Source organism: Pistacia vera, unplaced genomic scaffold (genome assembly GCF_008641045.1).
Source record: "Pistacia vera cultivar Batoury unplaced genomic scaffold, PisVer_v2 Contig102, whole genome shotgun sequence".
Lineage (NCBI taxonomy): Eukaryota > Viridiplantae > Streptophyta > Magnoliopsida > Sapindales > Anacardiaceae > Pistacia > Pistacia vera.
In genome coordinates, this window is record NW_022195050.1 from 916739 (window position 1) to 930174 (window position 13436).

The 13436-nt window shown below is 41.2% G+C and overlaps 1 protein-coding gene across 1 annotated transcript; it reads right to left on the bottom strand.

The window, feature by feature from the left end:
* Window positions 1-1407: 1407 nt before the first annotated feature.
* Window positions 1408-3785, bottom strand: LOC116121693 (palmitoyl-acyl carrier protein thioesterase, chloroplastic-like). Its single transcript, XM_031407632.1, has 6 exons — window positions 3420-3785; window positions 3201-3334; window positions 2392-2505; window positions 1984-2158; window positions 1748-1816; window positions 1408-1647 (listed from the first exon to the last, which is right to left on the bottom strand). The coding sequence occupies exons 1-6, from the start codon at window positions 3783-3785 to the stop codon at window positions 1408-1410; spliced, it is 1098 nt and encodes a 365-aa protein (XP_031263492.1).
* Window positions 3786-13436: the final 9651 nt, after the last annotated feature.

Here is a 13436-nt window from a genome sequence, read left to right on the forward strand (position 1 = left end):
ATATAAACAATAATATAAATAAATGTAAATATAAATTGAATTGAAGAGAATTTGAAAATTGGATTAGCGAGAGAAGAGAATAGATTAAGAGTTATTACATGTGACAGTTGCCTGCCAACAGTCATTTGTTGGCTGCTCAATGCAATATTTTATTTTATTTGTTTTTTGTAAATATCAATTTAGCTTTCATATTTACTGTAAATTTGAAAAAAAAAATGGGGTTTTTAGTAATTTGCTAGGGGTATTTTGAAAAAAAAAAGTTTTGGCCCGATCCCTCCTCCACGATTTGGGTTAGGTAGGCTTTTTGGGTTCGGTCTCAAATAACCACCTCCAAATTTATATCCTAACAAATATGAAAATTGATTTGATAATTTAATTGACTTATCTCATTGTTAAGGATATTATCAAATCAATTATATCATACGAACTGAGATACAAATTTGAGATCTTAATTTTGTAATTGTAATATTATCCATATATTATATATCTTGTACCTCAAATGTAATAAAATCACACAATTGACAATATAAACACATATATAATGATTTTTCTTATTGGTTGAATAAGGACAGCCATACCTCTGTACTATAAGACTTTTTAAAATATGTAATTATATCCACGTGCATGAGATAAATTTGTTCAGGGTTTTTTAAAACATTCGCATGCATGAGGTTTCCTGTAATAACATTATCTCTTCAAATATTAAAAATAACAAAATATCTCTGGAATTTCTATCATATGATTTCGTAAGACTAGTCAAATGACTAATGTACCCATAAATTACTATTCATAATAGAAATATATTTTAAGAAAAATGATCCAAACAAGATACCCAATATTTCACAACCAAATTAATTCTAACACTTTGAAATCAATCAAATTCAATAACCAAATGACAAAATCAACTCACTCAACCCACCATGGAACACAAAACCAAATCCCCCGGATGAACTAAATTAACCAACAAGGCAGTTAATGTAGCTTCAACCCAAAAAACCCAGCTAAGGTCGCAGCTACGATCTGCGGCCTCGCATGAGTCGCCATCAATGTTGCTAAGTCTTGCTAAAGGAGGCCACAAGGTCACAAAGCCGCTGAGTTGCTAATGGCGTATATGGTTGAGGCTGCGCGCATCAAGGCCGCAAAGGGGCTCCAACAACTGCGGGTTCTATGAGTTTAAGGGTCTAGGTGGTATTTTCATGTGTTGATTTGATTACTTGTTAAAAACTATTTTTTTTAATTGATTTTTTGGGTGCAGTTATCGTATAGTACCTTTATTGGCTTCTTCTGTTAAAATAAATTCCCTGTTAACACACTGTTGTCAGGCGCATTCTATTACTTCCGATACTAGAGCGGAAAAATATTATTTCAGAAAACCTTCAAATTTATTTATTGATAAGTAGAATGGTTTTATTCAGAAACTTTGTCCTTGCCACAGAACTTTTTTCTCCACCTCGTCCTTCCCCTTACTAATTCTGGTCCGCACTCAAGGGGGAGCGAATGATCGAACTCAATTCCTTGATTATCTATCAAGTGATTGCCACTGATTTTGGATAGAGATTGAATCACACTATCCACATTGCACTCCTTCCGATACTCCAAGGTCATGACGCAAAGCTCATGACTCTCCACAAATGAGCGAGGAACACCCTGATAAAAAGACATTCATATATACTCAAATAAACATCATATGAAATTACTATGTAATAAATTAAGATTAATAAAGATGATAATAAAAAATAATCTCTACCTCCAGAACATAGTTAACCAGTTTGATATGGCTCACATGTTGATTGACATCCATATCCATCCATCCAGGCTGAAAAAACAAAATAACTATTTAGTTCTCCTAGTTGCAAATCTCTCTCTCTCTCTCTCTCTCTCTCTCTCTCTCTCTCTCTCTCTCTCTCTCTATATATATATATATATATATATATATATAGAGAGAGAGAGAGAGAGAGAGAGAGAGAGATTCATTACACTTACATTTAAACCAGTGCGACTGTAATCTGCTTTATCAGTATCGAGGTGCAGAAATTTTCTGCCATCTTTGTTGATGAGAGGGTCACAGTGCGTGAAAAAAGGTTTCAGGTCTGCTATGATGACTTCCCCGTTCAGCTTAGCAAATTTCCTTGTTTTCTTATTCATCATCGCATATAAACTGAATTTATCCAAAACATGGAAAATCATCAAAATAGAAAACTCATGTCAGCTTCTCGGATTGTCATCGCACACGTACATTAGAAAATATTTAATATCCATGAATTTCAGTTGGTAAACCTTATTACATATAAATTTTTATAGATTTCAAATGTTTGATTGAAATTTTATCTTTTAGTGCACTTTGAAATTAGAATAAAGAAAATAGGAATAAATTGGTAAAACTAGGTTAACCTGGTTGCCCGAATCAGAGTTTTGCCTGTTTTCAAGTCTCGGATCAGCCAGTCTCGACGAAAGCCATTCCTCCCTGACCTATACATCCAAGTCTCTACTTGAACAACATCACCCCTTCAAAACAAACAAAAAATAACTGCATTAATAAATTCTCCTAAATCAATTCATTCTTGAGAAAAGCTGCGGGTTTCATACCTTTTACAAATTAGAAAGTAGCTTAACATCTTAAAATTGCTAAATAAATAGACTCAAAATGCTTGATGAGATTTAATTCAAGCAAACTTTAACATGTACATATAACTATTAACGTCTACATATATATATCCTCAAGAATTAACCTTGGAGAGGATATTTTTTTTTTTTGTTTTTTTAACATAAAATGTGCATGATTTCTTAGTTTAAGTTATATTGAGATAGTTGGAGATCTCCTAAGTGTTGCAGACTGAGAGATGGGTTCTTCCAATATGCTGTTTACACAAAGAAGACAAACTTTAATGAGTTTGAGGTGTAAATGGATCTCAAGGGGAAAATTCGACATAGTTAAACTATTGATTGGATGTCATAATGGTAGAGTGTTATTATCTTCATTATGTTCATCGTTACTTCCTAAGATAAAGATTATTGGGATATTACGACTAGTCTACCGATTATTTTATTATAAATTGAATCTTTTTAAGAATGTTAATATCGAGTATAACCAATATTAAATATTCAGTTATGCCTCAAGTATAAAAAAGTGTCCTATACGTGAACAATTGAAGATTGTAAATTGTAAAGCAAATGGGAACGTAGTGGTAAAGTGGCTTTACCATGAAGGGTAGTAATCCACCTCCACATGCGACCAACAAACCACCCATATCAGGTTTTCTGCAGCCATATTTAATGTTGAGCCGAAAGTATCAGTCACTATTCCTAAACACTTGAGATGGTTGATTGATGTTTCCTATACACAAACAAAAGCAAGTTAGAAATTAATTTCATTGACGAATATCAACCACTTTTTTGAATAAAATAGATATAATTAGAACCTGTAAATAATTCATCACGGCTTGAATGGATATTCTGAAATCACTTCCTATCTCAAACGATCTGATTGTAAAGTTTTGTTGGAAAATAAGTCCATCCTTTAACAATCTTGCAGACTCAACAATCCCTGGTTTCCCATTAACAGGTTCCAACTTTCCCTTGGTGGCTGCAGAAAATTGATTGATGATCTCCAGAGGCGGTGAAATCGGTGATTGTGATGATTTCCCACAGTTGATCATAAAACGGGGTTGGTTGAGTCTCTTCTTCTCCAGACCACTCGCCGGAGTAAAATTAAGCTTATTGGTTCGACTACAAAACGGCAATGCTACCTGGGAGGATGTTGTTGGTAGGGTCAATTTTATAATCATGGTGATAATCAGAACAGTGGAATTTATCTATAGATCTCGTGAATGAGATAAAATCTTCGAATCAATGAATCGAAGTGACGCCAAAATGTAAGGATGTCACTCGGTGTGAGGTTAGAGTGAACCTCACTGTTCAAAGAGGAAGAGAAACAAATATTTAACTCAAGTTATACTTAATACTATTTCCAAGATACTTACGCTTTATTTATAGCCCATCTCCTACGTGGGACCAAAAGGAAATTCAACATAACATATTTATTTTATTTATCTTTTCTTATTTGCTTCCACATCACGAAGGAGAAATTGTAAAAGACATGGAAACAATTAAAATGTTTAGCTGCGTGCAATATGTGCATTATACTATTAGCCAAAAAATGTCCTCGGCCCAAATAGGATAACACATCTGACAGAGTTAAGCCTAGGCCCAGTCCCGACGCAACCCAAGCCAGAATTCCTCATATGAGGCCCATTCGGTATGAAGTATAGCCAGTCCATATCATCTGGACTCAGGCCTCCTAATCCCAGCACACCACCTGGGCCTAGGGCCCAATTCGAAGCCCACAGTCAACTGCGGATCACACTCCTATTTGAACTCTGATAAGGTAGTCCACTACTACCACAACTCCTCCAACATCCGTATCCGAATCATATTCGAACTCCCTTTCACGCCAGGATAAGGGGGCCAAGGATACATCCCAGGGGGAGAACGATTACGATGAGAACTCCCAATCCTACTAGAATTGGGAGACTAGACAGTTACTATTTAAACAGAGGCCAGCTCTCTCACAAGGAAGATTAAATTACACCGGGTGATCACCGTTGGGTACTATTGGCCAACCATATGCACTGATTCGGCGGCTTATATCAAGAATTGTGACAATTGTCAAAGGTTCGCCCATGTCTCACATCTCCCGCCCGGGCGACTCCATTCCATTCTCACACCTTGGCCGTTCATGAAGTGGGGAATGGACATAGTTGGAAAGCTACCGACCGCACCCGGACAACGAGTCTTCTTGTTGGCTGTGACTGATTACTTCACTAAGTGGATTGAAGCCGAAGGTTTCACACAAGTCAGAGACCGAGAGGTAAAAGCTTTTATCTGGAAACATATCATCTGCAGGTTCGGGATACCAAAGGAGATCGTCACCGACAATGGATCCCAATTTATCAGTTCAGGCTTCAGGGATTTCTGCGACATGTGGTGGATCAAGCTAAGCTTCTCTAACCCCCACACCCCCCAGTCCAACGGCCAAGCCGAGTCATCAAATAAAACCACCATGTAGACATTAAAGAAGCGACTGCAGAAAGTGAAGGGTGCATGGGCAGATGAGCTACCCGGAGTCCTCTGGTCCTACCGAACTACAGCTCGCTCATCCACGGGCGAGACTCCTTTCTCCCTCACATACGGATCTGAAGCAGTTATCCCGGCCGAAGTATCAGTTCCTTCTACCAGACTCCAATGGGTTGACGAGGAAACCAGCAACCAGAACCTGTGCAAGAACTTGGACACCGTCGATGAGTTACGTGAGCAGGCGAGCATCCGCAATGTTGTCTACCAGCAGCAGGTCGCCTGGCACTACAACCGCAACGTCAGAATCAGAACTTTCAAAACTGGCGAGTGGGTCCTCCGCAAGGTCTTCCAAAACACTAAGGAGATCAACTCTAGCAAACTCGGCCCCACCTGGGAAGGCCCCTACAAGATCACCAAAGAAGCGAGGAAGGGCGCATACCGACTCCAGACTCCCGAAGGCAAAGACATCAGCAACAGTTGGAATACAATACATCTCAAACGCTACTACTTTTAGGTGAACTCATTCATCTACATGTTCGTTTTTTCTTTTTGTTTTCATTTAAAAGGGATGAGTGGGCCTATTCACCTCCCCATAGACAGTCGGCCTTATGGCCTGAAATTAATGAAGTATTATTCAGAAATTTACATCTTCGAATCGACCCTGCTCGATCAAATTATTTTTACACCTTTAGATCAACCTTACTCGATCCACGGATTTACACCTTCGAATCGACCCTGCCCGATCCACGGATTTACACCATCGGATCGATCCTGCTTGATCCACGAATTTACACCTTCAGATCAACCCTGCGCGATCCACGGATTTACACCTTCAGATCGGCCCTGCTCGATCCACGAATTTACACATTCGGATCGGCCCTGTTCGATCCATGGATTTACACCTTCGGATCGGCCCTGTTCAATCCATGGATTTACACCTTCGGATCGGCCCAGCCCGATCCACGGATTTACACCTTCGGATCGACCCTGCTCGATTCACTGATTTACACCTTCGGATCGGCTCAGCCCGATCCATAGATTTACACCTTCGGATCGAGCCTGCCCAATCTACGGATCTACACCTTCGATCGATCATGCCCGGTTCATGAAGCTACACATTCAGTCCGCCAGACCGAGTGAAGGGTCGTACACAATCAACAAGTCATCAACCCAACCCAATAAAGAGTTTACACGACTCAGCCACTGGGCTGCACCAAAATCATAACACAAGCATACGGTTCAACCCCTAGTACATCTATGAACAAGGAAGCAATCAACAAATCATTCACCCATAAGGAAAAGCATCAAAAACAGAATCACAAGTACCATATAGAAGAAGCCTCAAACGGCTAAGTTCAGAATACAATGAAAGGCACACACGCCAAGAAAGGGCATCGCAGGCCCCAAAATACATGAGCAAAAGAAAAATAAAGCTAAGTGTCATTGGTGCAAGTCGTCTCTCCCATCTCCGACTCAGTCACCCTATCGTCGGCACCAGCACTCGTCCCTGTAGCCTGGTCGCCCACATCCTCAGTCATCGATGGCCCCGGTAGGCTAGCAAAATCGAGCACCTACTCATCAATCCGCTCCTCAGTATGCTTATCCCCCTCCTCCAACATCTCCCGCATAAGCTGGATGTCCTCATCCGGATTCCAGTGAGAGGTGTTCCCAGCCTTGTACTAGAGCATGAGCTCTCCCCGGGCTCTAATAATGGCATCATCAGCAATGGAAAGGCACTGCTTTAAGGGACTCAACCTCTGCAGTCTTCTCGGCTAGGTCCCCCTCAATCGCTCTAGCTCACCCTCGGCATCCTTCAGACGCTGTTGGCTCTCCTGCTCGGCCTTCTAGCCTGCCGCCTCTCTCTGGCGTAAACTAGTATTCGCCTTGGACACGTCCTAAATCCTCTTTTCCTGCACCATTATAAACTTGCTCAGATGCAAACTGCTCATGAATACCTGTACAACAAAACAATTTCATCAGTATTCAACCACAATGAAATAAATAAAACAAAAACTCCTGCCCTACCTAAAAAGCGCTGGATACCCCCCAGTCAGCGGCTGCGACCACGCCTATCTGGTTCAAATGGGTCTCGTCCGCTGGGAACAAGAACGAGTCAGCCCATTTGCTCATGGAAGTCGCGTTAGAATAGGTCGACGCGGAAGCCGGAATCTTGAAGGTAATCATCTCAGTCTCTTCATCCAAGATCGTTGTTTGGGATGACCCGGCTTCGGCTACGAGCTTACTACTCAGTGGGGTCGTCACCACATCTTCCGCTCGTCTCTCCCCTCTAGTCGAGGATTCTCTCTTCCTCTTTTCCCGACGCATGGCGATAGACTCGCTCGTACTAGGGACGGTCAACTTCTTCATCAATCTTTTTGCAAGGACAAACTTTCCAACAGTTAGTGGGTTCAGCTTGGACTTACCGTAAATGGTATGATTGCAGTAACAAGTCAAAAGCACATTCCAAGTCTGCTTCAACGAAGGGAATGAGATATCTCACTGAATCTCTCCTACTCCAGCCCAGAGATGATTGGTCCTACGGTTAGCCTCCTCCAACACCACTTGCCAATCCCTTTGCGCCTTAGGAATGGCTAGAATCTTCTGGGTATGCACGTCCAAGCCGTCCCCACTCTGCTTGGCCCGATTGAATTCAAGCTCTGCAAAGAAAAAAACACAATAAGATTTAGTTATCAAAATACAAAACAAAGACAAGGTTTCTCACCAGTGGCCCACCAAGTGCTCGGAATATCGCCCTGGCCTCTCTCCCCGAAGATCGCCTTACCCATCATGAAGAAGTACCGATCCTTCCAGTTCTTGTCACTTGACTAAAGGTTGGTCACCAAGTGAGACCGATCATGCCTGAGGTTGATTAGATATCGACCCTTCTCTTTGTCGTTTTCCTTCAGGAAATACGAATACAGCAGCTCGTGCAGCCCAAACATGACCTGGTGCCACACGTAAAGGTCCTCTAGTGCTATCAACGACCTCCAACCGTTCGACATGATCTGGGACGGAACAATCATGAAGTGGTTCAGCACCTCCCAAACGAGGAGAGGAATGGGAAACCTTAGCCCATCGTGAAACCACTTCTCGTAAACACTCACCCAGCCTTTTGCCTCCCAGTCGACCCATTCGTACAACCGTGGCGCCCTGATCTCGATCGAATCCGGAATATAATACATTGTCCGGAGCCGCCACACGTCATTATCTTTAAGCACGGGCTGATAATCTCTGCTTAGAATCCCATTGCCCTATTGACTCAGCTCATCCTCAAAGCCACTACTGGACGAGGATGGGCTACCGACTCCTTCGGAGTCTTCCCCACTCCCACCTTGCCTGCCTGAACCACTCGGATTAGCAGCACTCGTCCCTTGGGCAACTACATTCACACCAGTCGGTATACCTACTGGAACGCCCCCTTGGGGCATCATCACCATGGTCGGGGCATGCTCATACTCATTCCCGACATCTGTTCCAACCCCACTCGAACCACTCAACTCAGAACCTAACATTTTAGCCTACCCGCTCCTCCCAACCAACCGATTCGATTCCATAAATCCTAAGTGTCGGATCGCCACTCGCCCTACACCGTCGACCAGCCTATCCAAGCCCACAACCTGGACTTCTCAAAAATCAGAATCGTTGCTCGACCTTCACCACCTACCGAGCTGCATTCCAATAACACTTATTCATGACTGCTCGTCCTCCAACGCCGATCGACCTATCCCAGTTAACACAATTTGCCCTATTCTCCAAACTTCTCACGAAGTTAGATCCCCGATCGACCCTTACAGCCGACTGACCTGATCCCTAGATTCAATAACTACTTTGTCCTGTTCGCCCCAAGCAACCGACCTAAGTTCAAAGCCTACACCCTTTTCCAATGACTTCACTCGCCCTGGGTCACCAACTGACTAATCCAAACCAGGGGACAACTGTACAACCTCTCACTCAATCTGGACGACTGACTACTTGTTCAACTTAACTCTGCACGATCCCCTAACTACTCAGTCGGGTTGACCAAGCGACCTAACTACCCCATTTGAAGTTGTTTCCTTTTGAGCCAGATAAATCTTCCACTCGACTACTTTCCTTTCACTCGATTCGGTTAGGCAAACCGACCGAGCCGAATCAAGGTACTATGTAACTTGTTTTCATCTTCTATACTCCGTCCAAAAACCTGAAAACACCAAAAAATCAGGCAAATCGCCAGAAAACTCACCAGAAACTCGATATTCACACCTATTCTAGAAATCAAAACTCCAATACCTCCAAAACTCAGGCAAAATCCCTTAAAACTTCACGAAATCAAATCCAATCCCCCAATAACTCAGCACAAACGAAGGAAAAAAGCAAAACAAAGCAAAAATCAATGCAAGAAGACAGTATTTACCATGAATGAATCTGGAATCTGAAATCTGCAAAAGGGGAACCACCGTTACTAAAGGAAACTAGAAACGAAGTAAGCAGAAGAGAAGAGGAAAAATCAAAGAAGACTGAAGAAAAATGGATGAAAACGCGAAAGTGGGAGACGAACAGCCCACTCCCTCAGTTTTATGGAAGAAATCTGATAGGGGTGGACACGTGTAGCCCTCAATTAGCCCAAGGATAGAGCGACTCTTCATTTTTCCACACCCAAAACGAATGTATCACCACCGTACACGTGGCAGAGATCCACGCCACCTAGGGAACTGCAACACCAGATGGACGCCACGCTGAATCGACCTTCCTACCCAACTGAGCCAGCACATTGCAACACGTCGGCTCTCGCAACGAAGCTGACACTCACATGCTTCACGTCCAGGAGATTCTCCCAATCGGGGCGACTGACCCGGAACAGTCTACCCTACCTTTTGCCTCGAAACAAGCGAGGCAAGAGGGCCCGGCTATTCGATCTTCCCTAGAGGACGAGTGGGTACCTCAGAGTTTGTTAGCACTCGCACAACCCTTGGCCTAGATCAGACCGCTCAGCCCGAGCCTCCACTAGAACGTTGGGCCCAAGGTCACCCATTCGGCCCAATGGCACCTAGTAAGGACAGCCCCAAGCGATCACCCGAGTATCCTCCATGCGGTCAAGCAAGCCGATCGAGCCGATTTCATCCACTCATTCGGCTTAATACATCAAGCAAACGCATCTTCAGTTGACTTGTTTACTCAGTCGACCTGGAATACCGATCGAAGACACCTATGATAAGTAACTTGTTCATCTCTACACTTGGCTGGACACACTAAGTGAGTACTTGTACATCAGATGGTTCGCCCCTACTCTAGTCCGCTTGGCCCCGCACACCGATCGATCACATCCCTTTGAGCTGGGTGCACAACATGACTCCGCTAAGGACACCGAATGACTCTTGACTACACGCCATCCCAACCCGACCAATTAGTTACATCAGAGACATGACCTAACTTCTAGCGCAATCATGCCAGCGATCGATCGATCGCGGAGGACGACCGGAGACGCCTCGGTGGATTCCTACTATCTAAGTTAAGCACACCTTAACTCAGAGAGTGGGGGACAAACTGTTAGGACCAAAAAATATCCTCGGCCCAAATAGGATAACACATCTGACAGAGTTAAGCCTAGGCCCAGTCCCGATGCGGCCCGAGCCAGAATTCCCCATATGAGGCCCATTCGGTATGAAGTATAGCCAGTCCATACCATCTGGACCCAGGCCTCCTGATCCCAGCACACCATCTGGGCCTATGGCCCAATCCGAAGCCCACAGTCAACTACGGATCACACTCCTATTTGAACTCTGATAGGGTAGTCCACTACTATCGCAACTCCTCCAACATCCGCATCCGAATCATACTCAAACTCCCTTTCATGCTAGGATAAGGGAGCCAAAGGATACATCCCAGGGGGAGAACGATTATAATGAGAACTCCCAATCCTACCAGAATTGGGAGACCAGACAGTTACTATTTAAACGGAGGCCAGCTCTCTCAAAAGGAAGATTACATTACACCTTCAGACCCCGGAGTTCTCACTTGAGAACTTCACATTACAGCCATAGTCACAGTCCCCGACTAGACTTCTGGTAAGCTTTCTACTCCCTAACCCTCACTAAATCAGCCTCTTTCAGCCTTGCTGATGTAAGCGTCGGAGTGCCTACGGCAAACACCACCCTAGTGTTTTCCGTCGCTTCACGTTTGTTTCTCTACATGTGCAGGTATAGCAGATCGCTAATGGCCTCAACCTCACGGGATCAGTCCCCCCTTTCCGTACAGGTAGATTTTTACGTCTACAATAAACAAGCTGCTTTAATGAAAATATTAAATTGCTGAAGCCGCATGCTCCCTTGTAATTAACGTCCAATATCCCTTCTTTACAGGACAAGTTACCGAATCAAGTAATAAATTATGACAGATGATCCCAGTTAACTTCTATAGATCCTGTGGATGGGATAAATTTAATTTTACCACCACGTTAGTTATGTGTGATGTAAAGATAATCCCAAAGAATAATCCCAAGTCAAGGAATGGTTGGTACTAAGGATTACTCAAAAATCAGTCATTTTTGTATGATAATGTCACAAGAAAAAAATTTAGATTCGAATTATATATCTTAATGTATGTGATAGTTGATTTAAATAAATTATTCCAAGTTTATTTGGTGGGGACATTTTGGTCCTAACTTATAATAAGCTTTTTTTATCAAAAATCCTGCCCGACCTAGCCTTTTCAATGGTCCACCCCTGTTAACCAAACCCATAATTAAGCTTTGATACATTTATACAACGATAAAACCAACATGTTAGTCCATTGATTATCATGAGAAAGTCATTAAATTAAAGAGAAAGGTCAAGTTCATTTTAATAAGGAATTATAATTAGGATTTGCAATTCTCTTGTTTGCTTATTGGAATTGAGTAAAGAATTGAAATCCCATAGACAATCAAATCCAAAAAAGCATAGGATAAAAGATTCCTCACGATTAACCCCAAGGGGTTGGCTTGACAGTCAAGAATGTTTGCTCCTAAGAATGTTTGTTCTCTTTCTTGATTTCCTGAGTTCAAACCTTGGGGACACCTACCACAATGACATTGTGGTTTACTTAGTCTTTTGGACTTGTAGGATGTTCAATAAATTCCGAGGATTAGTTGAGATGCACGGAAGTTAGCTCGAGCAACCCGGTTACCAAAAAAAAAAAAAAAAAAAGATTCTTCATGATTTTATAAAGAATCCTAATTCTTAGGTTATAGAAGCCAATAAAATTACTTTTTTCGTTTTACCTTATTTTGAATTTAAATTTTTTTTCTTTTAAAGATTTTTATTTTAATGTTTATTATTTATAATTAAGTGATTATTAAATTAGGTATTTGTACATGTTGGCATTTATTTAACAGTTGATCGGACCATCTTTGATCTATGTTGATCACCGTTCCAACATTGATTGGTGTGGACCGGCTATTAAATTATGACTTTCTAGTTCGAATATCTCTTGTTAAAGTAATAATAATAATTAGTTAAAAATATAGTATTAAAGTTTTTACTTTATTATTATTTACATATATAGTATTTTCATAATTTTTAACTTACATTGAATATTTTAATGTTTAGGGTATTTTTGTCACTTATCACATATATACCATTCCATTCCCTCAATATTCAATCTTATAAGTAAACAACATAATCATAATTCATTTTATCCTTTATTCACGATTCGAATTTCTATCATTTTTCATTTCCCTTCCTTTTCTTATAAAATTCTAACAAGTAAACACAACCTCAATGTAGGAAAGTATCAATTTACAGAAAAAATCTATAATACGAGGGTATTACCATCCTTCGGTGAATTGATGCCACTTGTGAAATTTTTTATTTTTTATTTTTTTTTCCCTCTCTTGAATCTTTAAATTAATTGTTATTGGTATTAAATGTAATAACTACTTAGCATATATACATTCATTATCTTGTGGTACCATAGAGCAATACCCCATGGTACTATAGACTTAGCTTTTTTCGGCTCCTCTTATTTTTGCCAAACTCAATTGGTGGCACCTCTAAATGCAATTTCGAATCACTTTTTACACTATGAGTTCTTTTATTCGTTGAACATAACACTTTGACCTCCTCAAAATCAATTTCCTAGGCCCACCCTTGTTTATAATGCTACAAAGGTCCCAATGGCATTGCGGTACCACAAATTATTAAATGCAAGAAATATTTTTTAATTTACTGCCTAACTTGAGATATTTTTTAATTTACTACCTAACTATCATATTAATTATAAAGATAAATAAGAGACAAAAAAAATTCATCATAACATAGCATAAAGGGTTAATAACAATACTCCCTCTTAGATATAATTAAATAACAAAAAACTCCCCTATAATTATAGTAATAATAATATAAATC

What these genes read in the sequence shown, in the direction of transcription:
- LOC116121693 (XM_031407632.1), bottom strand. Translation starts at nt 3,785, where the DNA reads ATGATTATAAAATTGACCCTACCAACAACATCCTCCCAGGTAGCATTG. An exon ending in CCGTGATGAATTATTTACAG is followed by an intron (nt 3,335 to 3,419) that starts GTTCTAATTATA and finishes GTTTGTGTATAG; the next exon opens with GAAACATCAATCAACCATCT. An exon ending in TGGTTAACTATGTTCTGGAG is followed by an intron (nt 1,648 to 1,747) that starts GTAGAGATTATT and finishes TCTTTTTATCAG; the next exon opens with GGTGTTCCTCGCTCATTTGT.